We start from the raw sequence: 22,965 nt of genomic DNA, 5'->3' as shown, positions 1-22,965 counted from the left end.
CCTAACCCAAATATGCATTAGGTTAAGGTTCCGTGAACACAGCCCTTATATTTGAAAATGTATTGCAATATGCACTGAGTGTACAAAACATTAGGAACACCTTCTTAATATTGAGTTTAATCCACTTTTTGCCCCCAGAACAGACACAATTTGTTGGGCCATGGACTACAAGGTGTCGAAAGTGTTCCACAGGGATGCTGGCACATGTTGGCTCCGATGCGTCCCACAGTTGTGTCAAGTTGGGTAGTGGACCATTCTTGATACACACAGGAAACTGTTGAACATGAAAGACCTAGCAGCGTTGTAGTTCTTGGCACACTCAAAGCCAGTGTGCCTGGCACCAACTTCCATACCCCGTTCAAAGGCACTTAAATCTTTTGTCTTGKCCATTCYCCCTCTGAATTGCACACATACACAATCCATYTCTCAATTGTCTCAAAAATCCTTCTTTAACCTGTCTCCTCCCCTTCATCTACACTGATTGAAGTGTATTTAACAGGMGACATCAATAAGGGATCATAGCTTTCACTTGGATTCAGCTGGTCATGTCATGGAAWGAGCATGTTTTGTACACTCAGTGTACTTTTTCCAATGGAATCTCCCCGAACATTCCATGGATGACTTAATCTCAAATTAAGGGTGAAAGGCAAGAGGGGCAGCATTTATGACTATTGAAATAACAATATTAGAGATTAAAAAAAAAAAAAAAAAGTAGTTGTTTGATTGTTGTACAATCCGGCTTAAAAATCAATCTAGACAAATTATTTTTAGACGAGATTGCTGCTGTTTTGTCATGAATTTAGGTAGTTTTGTAATACTTTTGGGGGTACAACAGGATGAGACAAAAGATAAATTAAGAGTTGAATGCACCTTTGATTGTGTTTTTAAATATTTGTGTGTGCCTGTGTGTTTGCGTTCATGCTTGTGTGTGTGTTCATCCTAGTGTGTGTGTGTGTGTGTGTGTGTGTACTCATCCTAGCGTGTGTGTGTGTGTTCATCCTAGTGTGTGTGTGTGTGTTTCCTTACAGGCCGTGAGCCCACCCTGGCTCCTTGCACCCTCCAGGAGTTCAAATGTACCAATGGACAGTGTGTAGCCCTGCCCTATGTGTGTGACCACAATGACAACTGTGGGGACCTCACTGACGAGATAGGCTGCAGTGAGTTCAACATCATTCTCTCACAACATGAATCTTCTGAGAGAGCAAAACCCATTGCTCATAATTATTTGTATTACATTATTGATACATTACAAATGAGTAACCATCATCTGCAATGTACATTTGAAGTCGGAAGTTTCCATACACTTAGGTTGGAGTCATTGAAACTCGTTTTTCAACCACTCCTCAAGTTTCTTGTTAACAAACTGTAGTTTTGCAAGTCGGTTAGGACATCTACCTTGCATGACACAAGTCATTTTTCCAACAATTGTTTACAGACAGATTATTTCACTTATAATTCACTGTATCACAATTCCAGTGGGTCAGAAGTTTACATACACTAAGTTGACTGTGCCTTTAAACAGCTTGGAAAATTACATAAAATGATGTCATGGCTTTAGAGGCTGATAGGCTTATTGACATAATTTGAGTCAATTAGAGGTGTAATTGTGGGTGTATTTCAAGGCCTACCTTCAAACTCAGTGCCTCTTTGCTTGACATCATGGGAAAATGAAAGGAAATCAGCCAAGACTTCAGAAAAAAAATTGTAGACCTCCACAAGTCTGGTTCATCCTTTGGAGCAATTTCCAAACGCATGAAGGTACCACGTTCATCTGTACAAACAATAATACGCAAGCATAAACACCATGGGACCACGCAGCCGTCATACCGCTCAGGAAGAAGACACGTTCTGTCTCCTGGAGATTAACATACTTTGGTGCGAAAAGTGCAAATCAATCCCAGTACAACAGCAAAGGACCTTGTGAAGATGCTGGAAGAAACGGGTACGAAATTATCTATATCCACAGTGAAACGAGGCCTACATCGACATAACCTGAAAGGCCACTCAGCAAGGAAGAAGCCACTGCTCCAAAACCGGCATAAAAAAGCCAGACTACGGTTTGCAACTGCACATGGGGACAAACATCGTACTTTTTGGAGAAATGTCCTCTGGTCTGATGAAACAAAAATAGAACTGTTTTGCCATAATGACCATCGTTATGTTTGGAGGGAAAAGGGGGAGGCTTGCAACCCGAAGAACACCGTGAAGCACTGGGGTGGCAGCATCATGTTGTGGGGATGCTTTGCTGCAGGAGGGATTGGTGCACTTCTCAAAATAGATGGCAACATGAGGGAGGAAAATTATGTGGATATATTGAAGCAACATCTCAAGACATCAGTCAGGAAGTTAAAGCTTGGTCTCAAATGTGTCTTCCAAATGGACAATGACCCCAAGCATACTTCCAAAGTTGTGGCAAAATGGCTTAAGGACAACAAAGTCAAGGTATTGGAGTGGCCATCACAAAGCCCTGATCTCAATCCTATAGAAAATGTGTGGGCAGAACTGAAAAAGCGTGTGCGAGCAAGGAGGCCTACAAACCTGACTCAGTAACACCAGCTCTGTCATTATTGTGGGAAGCTTGTGGAAGGCTACCCGAAACGTTTGACCCAAATTAAACAATTTAAAGGCAATACTACCAAATACTAATTGACTGTATGTAAACTTCTGACCCACTGGGAATGTGATGAAAGAAGTAAAAGCTGAAATAAATCATTCTTTCAACTATTATTCTGACATTTCACATTCTTAAAATAAAGTGCTGATCCTAACTGACCTAAGACAGGGAATTTTTAAAAGGATTAAATGTCAGGAATTGTGAAAAACGGAGTTGAAATGTATTTGGCTAAGGTGTATGTAAACTTCCGACATCAACTGTATCTGTGAAGGAACTGGCCGTACCGATGCACACTAAGAGGTTAATTAAAATGGTAACTGGACTGGAAACATTTTCTAAATCTGTAAATAATTATTATAAAACTGATGGGTTAAAAAAGAGGCTAAAATACAGACGATTGATCCAAGATGGCGTAGCAGTCGGACGTGTTTGTCTTGTCCCGTGTAAATAGTCGTTTTCCTAGTTTTTTCGTATATATTTCATATATATTTTAATCTCACTTTCCATCTACGAACTGAATAGACTTTCCTGCAACCCGCCTCACCCAATGTGGTGCGGTTCTGCTAATCGGAACCCCCATCAGAAGCTAGCCAGCTAACTAGCTACTAGCTAGTAGTCAGTTAGCCACTGTTAGCGGTCTTCACCGTTAACTCGGACACCAGCCAGCTTCAGCTCGGTCAATACCTGCCAGTCTGCACAGCGCGATATCAACCCAGAACTTATCGGACMGCTTTTTCTCTACCTCATCACCGGATTCCTGCAACAAGCCCTGGACCATTAAACCGGATCGTCACAGCTAGCTAGATGCAATCGGGTGGCTATTGCTGGCTAACACCTCTGTCCCGAAGCAAGCACCAGTTAGCCTTGAGCTAGCCTCGAGCTAGGCCTTCTCCCGGCTAGCCGAAGAGGTCTACCAGCTAATTCTTGGGCTACTATACCTCTTTTGCCAATTGGCTTGGACCCTTTATTGCCGACACGGAACCCCGCCGATCTATCACGACTGGTCTGCCGACGTAATCGTCCGAGGTGTTTTCAACAGGCTTTTCCGTTGCAAAATCGCCGAAGCCCACCTGCAATTACCGGCTCACTAGCTCTCTGAATCGCCGTGTCTCAGCTCGCCTAGCGTAGTAGCGACTACCTAAGGCTCCCTGACTCACCTATTGCTGCTCATTGGACCCTATGACCACTCAGATACACATGCCTCTCCCTAATGTCAATATGCCTTGTCTATTGTTGGTTTTGGTTAGTTATTATTGTCTTATTTTACTGTAGAGCCCCCAGCCCAACATGCCTTAGATAGCCCTTTTGTCCCATCCCCCACACATGCGGTGACCTCACATGGCTTAACTGGTGCCTCTAGAGACAAAACCTCTCATCGTCACTCAATGCCTAGGTTTACCTCCACTGTTCCCACATCCTACCATACCCTTGTCTGTACATTATGCACTGAATCTATTCTACCACGCCCAGAAATCTGCCCCTTTTACTCTCTGTTCCGAACGCACTAGGCGACCAGTTCTTATAACCTTTAGCAGCCCCCAGCACCACACCTGTTCCCCAGGCGCTCTCATTTGTTGACTTCTGTAACCATAAAAGCCTTGGTTTCATGCATGTTAACATCAGAAGCCTCCTCCCTAAGTTTGTTTTATTTACTGCTTTAGCACACTCCGCCAACCCTGATGTCCTAGCCGTGTCCGAATCCTGGCTTAGGAAGGCCACCAAAAATTCTGACATTTCCATCCCCAACTACAGCATTTTCCGACAAGATAGAACTGCCAAAGGGGGCGGAGTTGCAATCTACTGTAGAGATAGCCTGCAGAGTTCTGTCATACTATCCAGGTCTGTGCACAAACAATTCGAGCTTCTACTTTTAAAAATCCACCTTTCCAGAAACAAGTCTCTCACCGTTGCCACTTGTTATAGACCCACCTCAGCCCCTAGCTGTGCCCTGGACACCATATGTGAATTGATTGCCCCCCATCTATCTTCAGAGTTTGTACTGATAGGTGACCTATACTGGGATATGTATAACACCCTGGCCGTCCTACAATCTAAGCTAGATGCCCTCAATCTCACACAAATTATCAAGGAACCTACCAGGTACAACCCTAAATCCGTAACCATGGGCACCATCTTAGATATCATCCTGACCAACTTGCCCTCTAAATACACCTCTGCTGTCTTCAACCAGGATCTCAGCGATCACTGCCTCAGTAATGGGTCCGCGGTCAAACGACCACCCCTCATCACTGTCAAACGCTCCCTAAAACACTTCAGATATATTGACCTCATCCCGTCAGTATAGGATGCCTGGTTGCTCTTTAAAAGTGCTTTCCTCACCATCTTAAATAAGCATGCCCCATTTAAAAAAAGAAGAAAAATGAACTAAGAACAGATATAGCCCTTGATTCACCCCAGACTTGACTGCCCTTGACCAGCACGAAAACATCCTGTGGCGTTTTGCATTAGCATCGAATAGCCCCCGCGATATGCAACTTTTCAGGGAAGTCAGGAACCAATATGCACAGTCAGTTAGGAAAGCTAAGGCTAGCTTTTTCAAACAGAAATTTGCATCCTGTAGCACTAATTCCAAAAAGTGTTGGGACACTAAAATCCATGGAGAATAAGAGCACCTCCTCCCAGCTGCCCACTGCACTGAGGCTAAGAAACACTGTCACCACCGATAAATCTACGATAATCGATCATTTCAATAAGCATTTTTCTACGGCTGGCCATGCTTTCCACCTGGCTACCCCTACCCCGGGCAACAGCTCTGCACCCCCTGCAGCAACTTGCCCAAGCCCCACCCGCTTCTCCTTCACCCAAATCCAGACAGCTGATGTTCTGAAAGAGCTGCAAAACCTGGATCCCTACAAGTCAGCACTGCTTTGCTTTATCTTGGCCAGGTCGCAGTTGTAAATGAGAACTTGTTCTCAACTGGCCTACCTGGTTAAATAAAGGTGAAATAAAAAACTAAAATAAAAAACAATGCTAAAGGTTTTAAAATCAACAAACTTTACTGCAGAGCATAAAAGCATGTCTACCTCCTTTCATTAAGTATTTCTCCTACACTGTTCAAACAGACACCATTCTAAAGCAACACACAATAATTAAGGTCAATAATTAACACAGTAATTAAAATCAACACATTTGAACACACTCAAACTGACAAGACAAACACTTGAAACTGTTGAAGGTGAAGTTGATGGTACATGTATAGCAAGGTTTGAATGATATGAAACACAATTTGGGCGGAATTAAACAACATATTTGACAAACTAACACATTTCAAATGTATAAGTGAAGGTGCATTGTCCTTATGCAGATGCTATCTTCACAGTATCTATTATGTCATTTGTAAGTAGGTCATTTACCTCAGCCTTTCTCAACCGCAATTCCATGTATTTGATGTATTCAAACACCACTGAAACTAGTGAACTAATCAGCGAGGGGTGTGCAGGTGTTGGAGTACAACTAAACGATGGAATGACTGGTGGGCCTCGAGGATTGGGTTGAGAAAGGCTGCTCTACCTTACTTGAATCCTACTTTCATAGCCTGAACCAGAATCCTTACCTTTAAACGATTGTTTATTACTGTGATATTATCAAAAGCTGATTTAGACAAATGGAGAAAGTGACCCATTGTGTGCCCTGTTTCAGATTTTGGCCATGACCGGACCTGTGAGGAGAAACTGTGTCAGCACGAGTGTACCAACCTGAACAAGACCGGCTTCATCTGCTCCTGTAGACCTGGATACAGAGTGGACCCGGACAGCACCTTCAACTGCAAAGGTACACACATATAGAGACATGCTCACTAGGGTTGACCCAATTTAGTCGTCTGGTCGATAGGCTGTTTGTTGTTTGACCGAGATTTCTTTAGTTGAGCAAAAAATAAATAAATCATGGTGTACAAGACACCTGTCTGAGTGGACTACTCCATTGTGGGGGCTGTGGGGATGGCGCAGTCCATCACTAAGGCATGTGCTACTGAAATTGTATATGGTTAAGGGCAATGGTACAACACCAATAAAAAATATATATATTTTATAACAAATGAGCTTTCTCCCTCGTTTGATAGCGGTTGCTGTCCGCAGTTCTGAAACGTGAGTGCGCTTTTGAATTGGTGCCTTTTCCTAGACCATGTTGCTATGTGCATAATAGCAAAGTTAACCTTGTATATTGGTGTTGAGAACAACGTGGTGGAGGCAGCAGCGGAGTTAGGAGACGAGAAGTGAGAAGTGAAAAGTGAGGAGAGAGGAAACCCGAACTTAATTAGGTCTATAATCAATAGCCTAACTGTTAAATGTGCCTGTTTTTTTTAATCATCCATACATACTTTATCTACAGAAATAAGACAGATCCTGCTTGTGTTGCCTGTTTGAGTGTTTGTTTAATTGCCTACTGATTCCGTCAGTACCAAGCCTCATGCAACACAACATGTCGGATAAACAATTTCACAAATTCGGCTGTTTTTAATATTTGCTTGTTTTTAATATAAGCCTCCTTTTCTTGATCTCTTTGTTATTGTTATTTTCATGATCATCATTATAAGTAATGTCATTATCATTAGTAGGGTTAGTAGTTTATAAGCTATATGGAATTGTTTTAAGAAGGTCATACCAAGGATAATTTTTCTATTTGATTTTTAGAATTTGAAGACCCCTTGAAGTATCAAAAAAATATATAACAAAAAATATTTAAAAAWWTTTTTTTGGGCCTTACTGCTATTAGCCCATTCAAACGCATTGAATAACAGATTCACTACATGGAACAACACAATCTAAAGGAAATTTGTTCTGAAGTGTCTGTCCTATATCTCAGAGATGTAAGAAAGATCAGGAAACATTTGTTGTATTTTTTGTACATGTATTTAACCCCTTATTTTTGCCACTAAACAGTGTCCATATACTGTACTTCCATAAATTGTTTCAACTAGTACAATGGGACCTTCAGACAAGTCTTTTGAGGCCTCGAGCAAAACAAGAGTCTCATCTTTACACAGAGGGGTCATATTAGTGTGTAACCCAAACCGTTTGGATGCTACAGACAGACGTTGGCAAATCGGTTGTACCGACTGCAGATGAGTCCCAAGACGCTTGTGGGGGGTGTCATAGAGCAAGATTCTCATCTTTCCATAGAGGGGTCATAATACACTGCTCAAAAAAATAAAGGGAACACTTAAACAACACAATGTAACTCCAAGTCAATCACACTTCTGTGAAATCAAACTGTCCACTTAGGAAGCAGCACTGATAGACAATAAATTTCACATGCTGTTGTGCAAATGGAATAGACAAAAGGTGGAAATTATAGGCAATTAGCAAGACACCCCCAATAAAGGAGTGGTTCTGCAGGTGGTGACCACAGACCACTTCTCAGTTCCTATGCTTCCTGGCTGATGTTTTGGTCACTTTTGAATGCTGGCGGTGATTTCACTCTAGTGGTAGCATGAGACGGAGTCTACAACCCACACAAGTGGCTCAGGTAGTGCAGCTCATCCAGGATGACCTCAATGCGAGCTGTGGCAAGAGGTTTGCTGTGTCTGTCAGCGTAGTGTCCAGGGCATGGAGCGCTACAGGAGACAGGCCAGTACATCAGGAGACGTGGAGGAGCCGTAGGAGGGCAACCCAGCAGCAGACCGCTACCTCCGCCTTTGTGCAAGGAGGAGCACTGCCAGAGCCCTGCAAATGACCTCCACAGCAGGCCACAAATATGCATGTGTCTGCTCAAACGTCAAAACAGACTCCATGAGGGTGGTATGAGGGCCCGACGTCCACAGGTGGGGGTTGTGCTTACGCCCAACACCGTGCAGGACGTTTGGCATTTGCCAGAGAACACAAAGATTGGCAAATTCACCACTGGCGCCCTGTGCTCTTCACAGATGAAAGCAGTTCACACGCACATGTGACAGACGTGACAGAGTCTGGAGATCCGTGGAGAACGTTCTGCTTCCTGCAACATCCTCCAGCATGACCGGTTTGGCGGTGGTCAGTCATGGTGTGGTCGGCATTTCTTTGGGTGGCCGCACAGCCTTCCATGTGCTCGCCAGAGGTAGCCTGACTGCCATTAGGTACCGAGATGAGATCCTCAGACCCTTGTGAGACATATGCTGGTGCGGTTGGCCCTGGGTCTCCTAATGCAAGACAATGCTAGACCTCATGTGGCTGAGTGTGTCAGCAGTTCCTGCAAGAGGAAGGCATTGATGCTATGGACTGGCCCACCCGTTACCCAGACCTGAATCCAATTGAGCACATCTGGACATCATGTCTCGCTCCTCCACCAACGCCACGTTGCACCACAGACTGTCCAGGAGTTGGCGGATGCTTTAGTCCAGGTCTGGGAGGAGATCCCTCAGGAACCATCCGCCACTCATCAGGAGCAGCCCAGTGCGTTGTAGGGAGGTCATACAGGCACGTGGAGGCCACACACACTACTGAGCCTCATTCTGACTTGTTTTAAGGACATTACATCAAAGTTGGATCAGCCTGTAGTGTGGTTTTCCACTTTAATTTTGGTCTGGACTCCAAATCCAGACCTCCATGGGTTGATAAATTTGATTTCCATTGATAATTTTTGTGTGATTTTGTTGTCAGCATATTCCACTATGTAAAGAAAAAAGTATTTAATAAGAATATTTCATTCATTCAGATCTAGGATGTGTTATTTTAGTGTTCCCTTTATTTTTTTGAGCAGTGTAGTTTCTAGGCCAATCCGTTCGGACGCTACAGACTATTTTGTGAGTATACCGATCTTCGGGTCGCCATGTTCTGACAAACACCGTTCTAGTTCTATCACCTTCCACTGCGGCTACGGAAGTGTTACTTAGGCGGATGCGGTTGACTGAGAGGCATCCAATGCAAAATTGATATCTCTAGCTTAAACTGACAGACTTTTTTTATGGGGATTTTTTGTTTTATGCAGATTTTTTGTTTTATGCGACTTTGATTTCCACGAGGGCGCGGACATCGACCTTAGGTTAATTATTTAATCAAACAGAGCGCTTAAAGCACCAGACAAGCTCAGTGCATATAGTTGATTTGATTAAAACACATAGGATGTTTTCAGTCTATARATGTAAAAATACACATTTCAAAAATGTCGACCAATCCAGATTTTTTGGAGTCCGGGACAGCCCTAATGCTTGGACGCACACATACACACTCCAACATTCACTTAAACAACATTCAACTTACACTACACCCACACAGACATAAACAACATGAGTATTGTTTATTTTATTTATTTTTTTAACTCTGTTTATTAAGTTTTACACACACAGACAAGACAAAGCAATATAAATAATATACTCAACTAGAAAAAAAATACAAATAATACACAATAATAAAAAAAAATATATATATATATAATAATAATAAATAAAAAATAAAAAAAAAATAGCTTTAAAGATCTGAGTATTGTTTATTAACTGGATCATTGCCTTCATTCCATCTCTTCCTTGTAGAGTTGTTGTTCACTGAAAACAATGAAACACAATCAACGAAGCGTAGATAACCCTCTGAAAGAACATGAATCAAAGTGTTTGTTGTAAAAAGCAGCATTAGTACAACTCCTTTTTGTGGTTATATACAGTATTGGTCAATTCTTTGTCCCAAAAAATTTATATTTAAGTCAACGTTTACAATATGGAGGGCAAACTCACTTCCTAACATCCACCCACCCCTACCTAGACCTTGCTACCCTATAAACAATAACAAGCACATATAGTTACTTAACTTTCTACCAACATTTTCCCCAGATATCAACGAGTGTGAGGTACATGGGACTTGCCCGCAGATCTGCAAGAACACCAAGGGCGGGTACGACTGTGAGTGTGCCCCCGGGTACCGCAAAGTGGGTAATGGCAACCAGTGTGAAGCTGAGGGTGAGTTCACACCTCTACCATACTGTTGTTTAGACCTGAGACCTAAAGCTTTGTTTGAGAAATATGCTAATTGCTAAGTATTTTGCTAATTAAAGACCAGTTGTCTAATTTGCAAATTAACAGTTTGTTGGTTTTATCTAATTGTAGTACTGTTTAGGCCTATAAATTGAGTGTTTGAGATTTAAAAATAATCTCCATAATATTATACACTTATGAACAAAGAGTAACAATATTGTTATTATTACAGTTGCTATTAATTTATCGATGTTTCTGGAGAAACGTTTTATGGGGAAACTTAAAAAATGTACTTTTTCCTACTTCAACACAAACTTACCAGGTGCCGGGCCTCTCCTGTTGCTCCCAGAGAATATCCGTATCCGGAAGTTCAACTTGCAGATGGAGGCCTACCATGACTTCCTCGAGGAGCAGGAGCACATCATGGCTCTGGACTATGACTGGGACCACAACAACACTGGACTCAGTATGTCACACAAACAAAATTAGCTGCCTCCTATGACCCAGACAAAATAGCTACGATAATACAAAAAATACATTTTTTATTTTTTATTATTTTTTTAATATATATATATATTTTTTTTTACATTTTACAAAGAAACATGAAGTTCCCAAAGAAACCTTACTTATCAAAGTCAGGAATGCATATTCAAATACGTGTTTAACATGTTAGTTAAACTTACATGGAAAACCTTCATTATCATCAATATCATAAAAAAGTGACTAATTATAATCAAAAGTGACTAAATAATGCAAAAATAACAATCCTGACAAAAATACGGTATCAATGTTAAAAGAGAGCTGACTAAGCTCTCCATGTCTTTCTCAGGTATGGTGTATTTCACGGTGGAGGGGAAGGACAATGCGGCAGGCGCCATCAAGCGGGCATATATACCCACAGTGGACGACAATAGCAACAATATAGCCGCCGCTGTCGACCTGGGCATCAAATACATTACCACGCCAGATGGCATCGCTGTTGACTGGGTCGGAAGGTAGGATGGCATGGCTGCGCCTATTTATTTATTTGTTTGTTTGTTTGTTGTTCAGCTTCCCTTGTGATGCAGAACTGGGCATACTCTCCTACTGTGTGGTTTTGTGTTTCATTCATATTCTGAAATGTTCACATTATGGAAATGTCATGTAGTCTGTTAGCTAATATATCGATCACTGAAATTGTCACGGCAGTGGTATCTACACATTACTTGTTATATGTATGTTAATGGCTGGGAATGACTTTGATATGCAGTGCTATAACATGCTTGGGACATGACATGTTCTTTATTTTCCTGTGAATAGGAACCTGTACTGGGCGGACTCGAGAGTCAAGAGAATAGAGGTGGCCATGCTGGATGGGCGCTACAGGAAGCACCTGGTCAAGACGGACATTGACCATCCCTCTGCTGTGGCTGTCAATCCTCGACTGGGGTGAGAATCATTGTCGGCTTCAATGAGTCTGGGGCTTGTATTAGAAGCTGTGGGTGATGCTTCGAGAGGCTCACAATTGTTTTGTCCCAAACGATTCATACAAATAGAAAATGTGAACTGGTTTCAACTACAAATTGATGGATCATCGCAGTACGACAGTTTTCACAATTGATGTGCAAGCAGTCATGGATGCGACATGGTCATATTTGTTGTTGACCTCGGAATTCTTTGGACAAAAAAATCTGACATTGTCTGAAAAGCCCCTTACAAAATAAATCTACTGAAGGTGAAACACTTATCCCTCATTTTCCTTTTCCACTTTACTTTCTTCGTCCAGGATGCTGTACTGGGCGGACCGCGGAACCGCGGCCAGGATTGAGTACTCATGGTTGGACGGGCAGCACCGGAATGTCCTGGTGCCCGACGGCCTGGGTTTTCCAACAGGCCTGTCAATCGACTACGCCAACGGTGACCGGGTCTACTGGTCCGATGCCAAGGAGAGTCGCATTGAGTCGGTGCTACCTTCCGGAGAAGACCGCCGCACTGCACTGTATATTGGTGAGGCTGGAGGGCGGAGTAATACACCATGGGGTGGAGGGAAACACATGAGGCCTGAAAATAGTATATTTTTTATTGTTTGCTTTAATTGTACAAAACTCTATCATACGATTGCCATGCCTCTCTGTGACAGTCAGCTGACTTACTATTCAAACGTGATGCTTTTTTATTCTTTAAAGGGGCATTACACCCAATCTAAGTTTGTGGAGAATTGGTTCGTTTTGACATTAGATTACTTATAGGTCTGAAAATGAACAGAAATTAAGGTGGTACATTACATGGTTTCTAACCCTATTTTCTTTAATCGATAACCTGTAATTTCTAACCCCTGTGTTTGTCTCTGTGGGCCCAGATGTGCGGTACCCTTTCAGTGTGAGTGTGTTTGAGGACCACATTTACTGGAGCACGCAAGAGAAAGGGGAAGTGTTCCGGCAGGACAAGTTTGGCCGTGGCACCAAGACCAAGCTGCTCACCGCTGGGCCCTGGCTCACCCAGATCAGCGTGTACCAGCAGCAGAGATACAACTCAATAGGCAGTGAGTGACACTTCAAACATCTGTGTTTCCTGTTTGATATATATTAAAATGCAGTCTAGGTTTAAGTGACATTGTTTACTTGTGTCTGTCAGTGAAAAACCCTTGCAAAGGGATCTGTAGTCACTTGTGTCTGCTCAGACCTGGAGGCTACACCTGCGCCTGCCCTGAGGGAACCAGCTTTGTCTCTGGCAGCAACACAGACTGTGATGCAGGTACCATAGCCTCCTCCATCTTGGACTGATGACCCTGCCTTGTATCATAAATGTCAATTATCTGTATCTTGTTCCTCTTGGTTTGACTGTTGTGGTTAGCCACATTAGGTTTCTAATAAATTTTGTGTGCCACAACAAAATTGGAATAGCTGTAGGTGGGTCAAAAATACATGTTTTTGAGAGACACCGTTCCAAACTTTAGTATTGGGCAGAGACAGGATATGATGTAATACCTTAAACAGGAAGTAACACTTTGAAGGAAATTGTGCTGACTAGTGTTGACCATGTATTAACCTTTGAACTCTGACCTCTGTCAGGATTTGACCCCCCACCCACCATGCCCCCTCCATGTCAGTGTATAAATGGCGGAACATGCTACTTTGATGACAACAAGGCCATGTGCATGTAAGTTGGCTGTTACATTAACTTGTCCTATTAGTGCCATTTTTAAGTGTCCACGGGTCCTAAAAAGTATTAAAGTCTTAAATGAATTTATCTGATTTAAAAGCCTTAATAAGTCCTAAAATGTCTTCAATTCAGTCTTCAAACGTCTTAACAAATGTGACGGAGAGGACTAGAGTGTTTCCTTTAGATTGTGCCGCTGCTAAGGCTCCGGCCCTTTTTTTCAATTTTCGCCTAAAATGACATAGCAAAATCTAACTAGCTGTAGCTTAGGACCTGAAGCAAGGATATGCATATTCTTGATACCATTTCAAAGGAAACACTTTGACGTTTTTGGAAATGTGAAATTAATGTAGTACAATATAACACATTAGATTTGGTAAAAGATAATACAAAGAAAAAACAATGCGTTTTTTTTGTACCATCTTTGAAATGCAAGGGAAAGGCCATAATGTATTATTACAGCGCAGGCGCACTTTAGATTTTGGCCACTAGATGGCAGCAGTGTATGTGCAAAGTTTTAGACTGATACAATGAACCATTGTATTTCTGTTAAAAATGTTGTATCAAGACTGCCCAAATGTGCCTAATTGGTTTATTAATAACTTTTCAAGTTCATAACTGTGCACTCTCCTCAAACAATATCATGATATTCTTTCACTGTAATAGCTACTGTAAATTGGACAGTGCAGTTAGATTAACAAGAATCTAAGCTTTCTGCCAATATCAGATATGTCTATGTCCTGGGAAATGTTCTTGTTACTTACAACCTTATGCTAATCGCATTAGCCTACGTTAGCTCAACCGTCCCGTGGGGGACCCACCGATCCTGTAGAGGATGTATTAATTGTTGCCACCACGGCAAAAAAATAAACAAAATTGAACATCAAATAATACTCGAGGCACACTTTCAAGATGTAGAAGAGCTATCCAACCACGTCTGTGCGTGCACGTCAGGTGCGTGTGCCAGTGCGAGTCGGTCCGTTGGCAGAGAAGAGAGATGAGCAAGGTAGCCTAATAATTTATGCCTATACAATTTGACAGACAACACCAACATTGCCCTCTTATCGAAGCAAATTTGCTTACATCTGTAATTTCGATGATTAGGCTACACAAGTTCCTGCAGATGTTTTGGCTCTAAAACCATTATTTGGTCAACAATAATGTGCTTTAATGAATCTGCTTCCTGCAATGAAAGTATGTATCTGCCCTGTCCCTGTGTTGTCCTGGCTCTCACTTCCGCTCACCTATTTAAACATGGAGTGAAGGGAGAGATGCATTCTGATAAGTGCAAACATACTGACAGTTGAGCCACATTTCAAAATGTAATTGTGTGAAAGACAGTTTTTTTCAATAACTACAGATACTGTTGTTAAAAAAGAGTCTTTTTATGTGAGTATAACAATTATTTCTCAACTGTCAATACAAAGGAAATAACACCACTTTACAAACAGAGTATGTCATTGAGAGCAGGTAGCTGGCTAGTGGTGGCTATTCAGCAGCCTGATGGTCTGGGGGTAGAATCTATTGGCCAGTCTGTTAGTTTGATCCATGATGCTCCTGTACTGCCCGCATCTGAGTGATGGAAGCTGGGAGAACAGGCCGTTGTTCGGGTGGCTGGGGTCCCTGATAAACTTCTTGGCCTTCCACCTGGTCTGGAAGGTGTCTTGGAGAGCAGGCAGTGTGCAACCAATGGTGCATTCAGCTGAGCGTACCACCCTCTGTAGAGCCTTGCGGTCAGCGGCGGTGGAGTCGTTGTACCAGACTGTGATGCAGTCCGACAGTATGCTTTTGATGTGAGGGCCTTCTGGGACAGGCCGAATTTCTTCAGCCTCCTGAGGTTAGAGTGGCTGTCGTTCCTTCTTCACCACAGTGTTAGTGTGGTCTGACCATTTCAGCTCCTTGGAGATGTGTACACTGATGAACTTGAAGTTGTTGACAGTCTTCACAGCAGCCCCATTGATGAGGATGGGGGCGTGCCCAGCCTGGTTCCTCCGGAAGTCCACAATCGGTTCCTTTGTTTTGCTGACGTTAAGAGTTTTTTTACCTGGCACCACACCGTCAGTGCCTACCTCCTCCCTGTAGGCCATCTCATCGTTGTTGGTAATTAGGCCTAAAACTGTTGTGTCGTCAGCACTCTTGATGATGGAGTTGGAACTGTGTGAGGCCATGCAGTCGTGGGTATACAGGGAGTACTGGAGGGGAAACATGACATACCCTTGTGGGACCCCCATGTGGAGGAGGTAATGTTGCCTACCTTCATCATTTGGTGGGCGGCCCGTCAGGAAGTCCAGGACTCAGTTGCATAGGGAGGAGTTCAGTCCCAGGGCTGTGCGCTTTGTGGTGAGCTTAGAGGGAACAATGGTTTTGAAGGCCGAGTTGTAGTCGATAAAAAGCATCCTCACATACAGTACCAGTCAAAGGTTTGGACACATCTACTCATTCAAGGGTTTTTCTTTATTTTTACTATTTTCTACATTGCAGTGAAGACATCAAAACTATTAAATAACACATATAGAATCATGTAGTGTTAATCATATTTTAGATTCTTCAAAGTAGCCACCCTTTGCCTTGATGGATCTATTGGGGCGGTAAGCAAATTGAAGTGGGTTTAGGGTGTCAGGTAACTAGCCTCTCAAGGCACTTCATGATGACAGAAGTGAGTGCTACGGGACGATAGTCATTTAGTTCAGTTACATTTGCTTTCTTGGGTACAGGAACAATGCTGGGCATCTTGAAGCAAGTGGGGACAGCAGACTGGGATAGGGAGAGATTGAATATGTTTGTAAACACTACAGCCAGTTGGTCTGCGCCTGCTCTGAGGAAGCGGCTAGGGATGTCGTCTGGGCCGGCAGCCTTGCAAGGGGTAACACGCTTAATTGTCTTACTCACGTCAGCCACGGAGAAAGAGAGCCCACAGTCCTTGGGAGCGGGCCACGTCGGTGGCACTGTTATCCTGAAAACGGGCGAAGAAGGTGTTTAGCTCGTCTGGGAGCAAGACGTCGGTGTCCGTGACGTGGCTGGTTTTCCCTTTGTAATCCGTGATTGTCTGTAAACCCTACCACATATGTCTTGTGTCTGAGCCGTTGAATTGCAACTCCACTTTGTCTCTGTACTGGCGTTTTGCTTCGTTTGATTGCCTAACGGAGGGAATAACTACACTGTTTATATTCAACCATATTCCCAGTCACCTTGCCATGGTTAAATGCGGTGGTTCACGCCCTGAGTTTTGCGTGAATGCTGCCATCTATCCACGGTTTCTGGTTTGGGTAGATTTTAGTAGACACCGTGGGAACAACATCCCCTATACACTTCCTGATGAACTCAGTCACCGTGTCCGGGTAAACGTCAATGTTATTCTCTGAGGCTACCCGGAACATATCCCAGTCCGCGTGATCAAAACAACCTTGAAGCATGGATTCTGATTGGTCAGACCAGCGTTGAATAGACCTTAGCACGGGTACTTCCTGTTTGAGTTTCTGCCTATAGGAAGGGAGGAGCAAAATGGAGTTGTGATCTGATTTGCCGAAGGGAGGGTGGGGGAGGGCCTTGTTGGCGTCTCGAAAAGGCGAGAAGCAGTGATCTAATGTTTTTCCTAAGCGAGTACTACAGTCAATATGTTGACAGAACTTCGGTAGCGTTTTCCTCAAATTTGCTTTGTTAAAATCCCCAGCTACAATAAATCAGGATATGTGATTTCCAGTTTGCATAAAGTCCAGTGTAGTTCCTTGAGGGACGACGTGGTATCGGCTTGAGGGGGAACATACACGGCTGGGACTGTAACTGAAGGGAATTCTCTTGGGAGGTAATACAGTCAGCATTTTATTGTGAGATATTCTAAGTCGGGTGAACAAATGGACTTGAGTTTCTGTATGTTATCACAATCATACCATGAGTAGTTCATGAAACATACACCCCCACCTTTCTTCTTCCCGGAGAGTTCTTTATTCCTGTCTGTATGATGAACTGAGAACCGAGCTGGCTGTATGGACGGGGACAGTATATCCCGAGAGAGACATGATTCCGTGAAACAGACTGTTACAGTCCCTGATGTCTCTCTGGAAGGAGATCCTCGCCCTGAGCTCGTCTACTTTGTTGTCCAAGACTGAACATTAGCGAGTAATATACTTGGAAGCGGTGGATGGTGTGCACACCTGAGTCGGACGAAAAGTCTACTCCGAATACCTCTTCTCCGCCGGCGGCATCTTGGAGCAGCCTCTGGGATAAGTTCAATTGCCCTGGGGGGCTACGAACGAAGGATCCAATTCGGGAAAGTCGTATTCCTGGTCGTAATACTCTTGAGTTACCGCCCTCTGTAATCCAAAAGTTATTTCCGGCTGTATGTAATAACAGAAAAAACATTCTGGGCTAATAATGTAAGAAAAAACACACAAAAAAACAAAACACTGCAGAGTTGCTTAGGAGCTAGAAGCAGAGCTGCCATGTCTGTCGGCGCCATCAACAGCTAACTGGTCTGCACATGCTCTGAGGGCACGGCTAGGGATGCCATATGGGCCGGCAGCCTTGTGAGGGTTAACACGCTTGAATAACTTGCATACGTCCTCTGTGAAGACCGTAAGCACATAGTCCTTGTTGTCATCAAGGGCTCTACTCAACAGCTCAGAGTCGTTTTGCTCAAAGCGTGAGAAAAAGGTGTATAGCTCATCTGGTAGGGCGGCGTTGGTGGTAATCCGTGATCGTTAGAAGCCCGTCTCATGCACCTCGTATCCTCCACTTTGTCCCTATACTCATCATCTTGATCGATCTGCGTAGGTCGTATTTGTACTGTTTAATCATACAATTGCCCCCGGTCAATATGCACAAAAAAACTTACGAATCAAAATATCCATCATGCATTCCATTAACATTTTAGATTAAACTTGTTTCATGTCTTACATGTGTGGTAAACCGTGGGGTGTTGGGTTGAGCGTGCAGAGATTGACACAGAGACAGGGAGGCTTTAGTCCGAAAAACAACTTTACTTAAGACAGAAAATAAATATATAAAATAAATAACTTAGGTTTTGCTCGGTCTTCCTTCTCTCTCTTAACTGGTGTCCGTCTCTCTCCCGCGGTGTGCCATCGTGCTGCTTTTACTTAGCCTCCACGGCTGGTTGGCACTGGATAGGGCGTACGCATTGCCGTGCTGGGCCACCGACCTGTGGATGACAGAGAAAGAGAATCGCTGTAAGGACAGGAACCAGCGGGTGACACGGTCATTCGTGGGGCATGGTCAGTAATCAGGGTGAACTTCCTCCCGAGTAGGTAATACTTGAGGGTGTCGAGGGCCTAATTCACGGCGAGGCACTCCTTCTCAACAATTTAATATTTCTTCTCCCTCGGGAGGAGCTTCCTGCTGACATACATGATGGGGTGCTCCTCGCCTTCCTGCTCTTGGGACAAAATGGCCCCTACCCCGGTGTCAGATGCGTCTGTCTGGACCAGGAGGTTTCTTGAGAAGTCCGGGGTGACGAGTACCGGGTGCGAACATAGCTCATCCTTCAGGGCCTGGAACGCCACCTCTGTGTCCTCCGTCCATCGCACCGTCTGGGGTAGTCGTGCCTTTGTTAAATCTGTGAGGGGAGAAGCTATTGCAGCAAAGTTAGGTACAAATCTACTGTAGTGGCCTGCTAACCCCAGGAACGACTTTACATGCCACTTGGTTCGGGGGACCGGCCATCCCCTAATGGCAGTGATTTTTTTTTTCTTCTTGGGGTTTCACATTTCCCCTCCCGATCTGATATCCCAGGTACTCCACTTCGGCGTAGCCCAGCTTGCACTTGTGGGGGTTTGCGTTCAGACCTGCATCCCTTAGTGCATCAACCATGGCCTGTAACTTACACAGATGTGACTCCCAATTGTCACTGTGCACAATTATGTCATCCAGATAAGCCACTGCATACTCACTGTGCGGCCGCAGGACTCGGTCCATGAGTCGCTGAAATGTCGCTGGTGCCCTGTGGAGCCCGAAAGGCAGAACCCGATAGTGGTATAGCCCCCCCGGGGTGGAGAAGGCAGTCTTCTCCCGGGAGGCCGCTGCCAGTGGCACCTGCCAGTACCCCTTCGTCAGGTACAAGGTGCTGACGTATCTCGCCATCCCCAAGCGGTCGATTAGTTCGTCCACCCGGGGCATGGGGTAAGCATCATAATTACTGACCTCGTTCAGGCCCCGTAAGTCATTACAGGAGCAGACTGTTCCGTCCGGTTTCAGAACCAGCACTATGGGGCTAGACCACTCACTGTGTGACTCCTCCAGTACCCCCATTTCTAACATTGTTGTCACTTCCCGCTGGACCGCCACCCTCCGGGCTTCTGGTATCCGGTATGGCCGTTTACGCACTTTTTCTCCCGGAAGGGTGTGGATCTGATGTTCCACGAGGTCCATGCACCCCGGCACCTCGGAGAACGCGGCTGTATTCCGCTGGACCAACTCTGAGCTCCTGTCGTTGGGTCGGGCTGAGATCTTCCCCCATTGCCACTTCGACCGAGGGCCTGCTGTGGCCGGGTCCACGTTACGCGCGTTTGCCATTTCTTCAGCAAATTCCCATGGTAAAGCTGGAGGGGTTTTCTCTGCCCCGGTTGGCAGACCTTATAGTTGATGTCGCCTACACGCTCAACGATGTCGTAGGGCCCATGCTACGTAGCCAGGTATTTACTCTCCGTGGTAGGGATCAACACCAAGACCTTCTCACCGGGTTGGAACTCTCGTGGTTGACCCCCGGTTGTAGACACGCTCCTGGGCACAATGTGCTCTCTCACCACTGGCCGAATCGCCATCATCCTCTCCCTCATCTCCTCCACATGTTCTACTACGCTGCGAAGTGGGGTCGGCTGCTCTTCCCAGACCTCCTTGGCTAGATCCAGCAGCCTGCGGGGCCGACGGCCATACCGGAGCTCAAAGGGGGAGAACCCCGTGGATGCTTGGGGTACCTGGCGCACTGAAAACATCAGTTGGGGCAGCAGCTGGTCCCAGTTCCATCTCTCTCGATGACCTTCTTCAGCATCTGTTTCAGGGTCTTATTGAAGTGTTCCACCAGCCCGTCGGTTTGTGGATGGTACACACTGGTCCTCACCTGTTTGATTCGTAACAGATTGCAGACATCCTTCATCACACGAGACATGAACGCGGTGCCCTGGTCCGTCAGGATTTCCCGCGGAATACCCAACCAGCTAAATAAATGGAAGAGCTCCCATGCGATACCTTTTGCTGCCGTCGTGCATAGCGGGATTGCCTCAGGATACCCGGGTGGCGTAATCCATGATTACCAGGATGTATTGGTGTCCCCTCGTGGTCTTCACCAATGGACCCACCAGATCCATTGCCAACCGCTCAAATGGTACTCCTATAATGGGCAAGGGAACCAAAGGGTTATGATACTGCACCCTCGGAGCTGTGATCTGGCACTCCGTGCAATTACGGCAATAGTCCTCCACGGCGCGCTTGACTCCGGACCAGTGGAACCAGTTCCCGATCCGCTCCCTGGTTTTCTCCAACCCAGGTGTGCCCCATGAAGGTGGGTGTGGGCAAGCTGCAACACAGTCCTCACATACTGGCTGGGTATGAGTAGCAAGTCTTTTATCTCTCCATTATGCTTTACCACCTGATACAATAAATTATGCTTGATTGCGAAGTGGGGGTAGCGCCAATCACTTACCCCAGGTAACAGTATGCCATCTACCGCAATCACCTGGCCCCTAGCGTTCTGGAGATATGGGTCTTCTAATTGGGCCGTCCCGAACTGACCCATGAGGGTTCCCGTGTCGGGAGGTCCGTCTAGGGCCTCCACCTCCATAAAGGGGAGCCTGAGGTCTTCCTTGCATGGTGGCTCGTTTGCCAGAGCGGGGTCGTCTCCCTCCTCCGGGTCCAACTTGGGCCCAGTGGACACCTCTTGTGGCGGGGTTGGGTTGCACAGGCCACCGTCTTTTTTCCTTCCTACCTCCCGTGCTTGCCTCCCCAGGTCCCTCCTCCACAGTGCCTGGAAGAGAAGGCYGTCTCGACCGAGGAGAATGGACACGGGTAGGTTAGGAACAGCTCCCACCCACATCTGACACTCCCCCTTTGGGGTGGTTATCCTCACGGGCACCGTTGAGTACCTCTTCGTGTCCCCGTGTACACAGGACACTGTCACCTCCTCGTCCCCCGGTTCATCCTTCCCCTCTCGGGTGAGCCACTGCGAGTGGGCCAGGGTCACCATGCTGCCGGAGTCCAGCAGAGTGCTGGTGTCTGCCATCGATTCGTACCGGGACCATCGGAGAGGCCGTCTTGGTGTGCGCCCAACAGGAGGTGACGTAACTCGCCATCCGGGCTATCCCAGAGCTGGGGGGTGCGGAGGGCATGGCCTCCTCCCGGCCGGGACAGCTCCATGCGAGGTGCCCCGGCTCACCGCACTCATAGCAGCGTCTCTGATCGGTGTCCAGCAGCCGCCGGCGTCGTCAATTTGGGTCACCCTCCCGCTTCACAGCCTCGGCTGGTTCCGACCGGGCCCCCTTCAGCTCCTCGCCTCTCTTTGTGTTGGTTGGCCCCCTCGCCGCGTCTCCTCTCTCCACTCAGGCCTCTCAGAAGGTCCTGGGTGTTCTGGTGAATATCCACCGCTGTCAGCAATTCCTCCAGGCTCTGGGGGTTCTGCATGCTCACCGTCTTCTTCATCTCGTAGGGCAGGGCCTGAAGGTATTTATCCAGGACGAGTTTGTCGAGCATCGGGAGGGACAGTACTTCCGTCAGTAGCCAGCCCGTGGTCAGCCGCACCAGGTCGCTCATCTGCGCACGGGGGGACAGGGTGGGGTCAAAGGCCCAGTCGTGGACCAGTTGTGCACAGCGTGCGAGATTGAACCCATAACGGGTTAGTATCTCCCGTTTGAGTCCCTCATAATTCGCAGCCTGGTCAGTGTTCAAATCAAAGTAGGCCTTCTGGGCCTTCCCAGAGAGGTAGGGTGCCAACAGGCTGACCCACTGGGGCTTGGGCCATCTTTCCCGCTATGCCGTCCTCTCGAAGGTGCACAGATACGACTCCACGTCATCTTCCTCCCTTAACTGAACCAAGAACTGATTCGGGTCAGACGCCTGAGCCCTCCCAACCTTCAACTGGGATACCTCCGCTACCAGTCTGCGGTTTTGTTGGTGCTGCTCCTCCAGCGCTTGCTCCTGGAGAGCCTGTTGCTTCTGCTGGCTGAGGATGAACTGAGCCACCCGCTCCTCCATGGTAATCTCCGCACACTCGATCCCACGGCACCCAAATCTATTGAGTTGCCCGCATCCTCCACCATATGTGGTAAACTGTGGGGTGCTGGGTTGAGCGTGCAGAGATTGACACAGAGAC

The 22,965-nt window shown here is 45.7% G+C and overlaps 1 protein-coding gene across 1 annotated transcript in view; it reads left to right on the top strand.

The window, feature by feature from the left end:
- The window catches only part of LOC112069050 (low-density lipoprotein receptor-related protein 2-like), a gene marked incomplete at its 5' end in the record, with an annotated part of 44,472 nt that overhangs the window by 16,963 nt on the left and 4,544 nt on the right, over positions 1-22,965 (top strand). Inside the window, 10 exons of the mRNA XM_024136313.2 lie at positions 1,029-1,157; positions 6,275-6,406; positions 10,374-10,499; positions 10,837-10,980; positions 11,344-11,509; positions 11,814-11,942; positions 12,280-12,500; positions 12,853-13,035; positions 13,128-13,247; positions 13,565-13,652. Coding sequence (XP_023992081.2) covers positions 1,029-1,157; positions 6,275-6,406; positions 10,374-10,499; positions 10,837-10,980; positions 11,344-11,509; positions 11,814-11,942; positions 12,280-12,500; positions 12,853-13,035; positions 13,128-13,247; positions 13,565-13,652 — 1,438 coding nt within the window. The remainder of the gene's footprint in view (positions 1-1,028; positions 1,158-6,274; positions 6,407-10,373; positions 10,500-10,836; positions 10,981-11,343; positions 11,510-11,813; positions 11,943-12,279; positions 12,501-12,852; positions 13,036-13,127; positions 13,248-13,564; positions 13,653-22,965) is intronic.

This window comes from Salvelinus sp. IW2-2015, unplaced genomic scaffold (genome assembly GCF_002910315.2).
Source record: "Salvelinus sp. IW2-2015 unplaced genomic scaffold, ASM291031v2 Un_scaffold871, whole genome shotgun sequence".
NCBI classification, from domain to species: Eukaryota; Metazoa; Chordata; class Actinopteri; order Salmoniformes; family Salmonidae; genus Salvelinus; species Salvelinus sp. IW2-2015.
The sequence above is the reverse complement of the archived record's forward strand: the minus strand, read 5'-3'. Positions and strand labels throughout refer to the sequence as shown.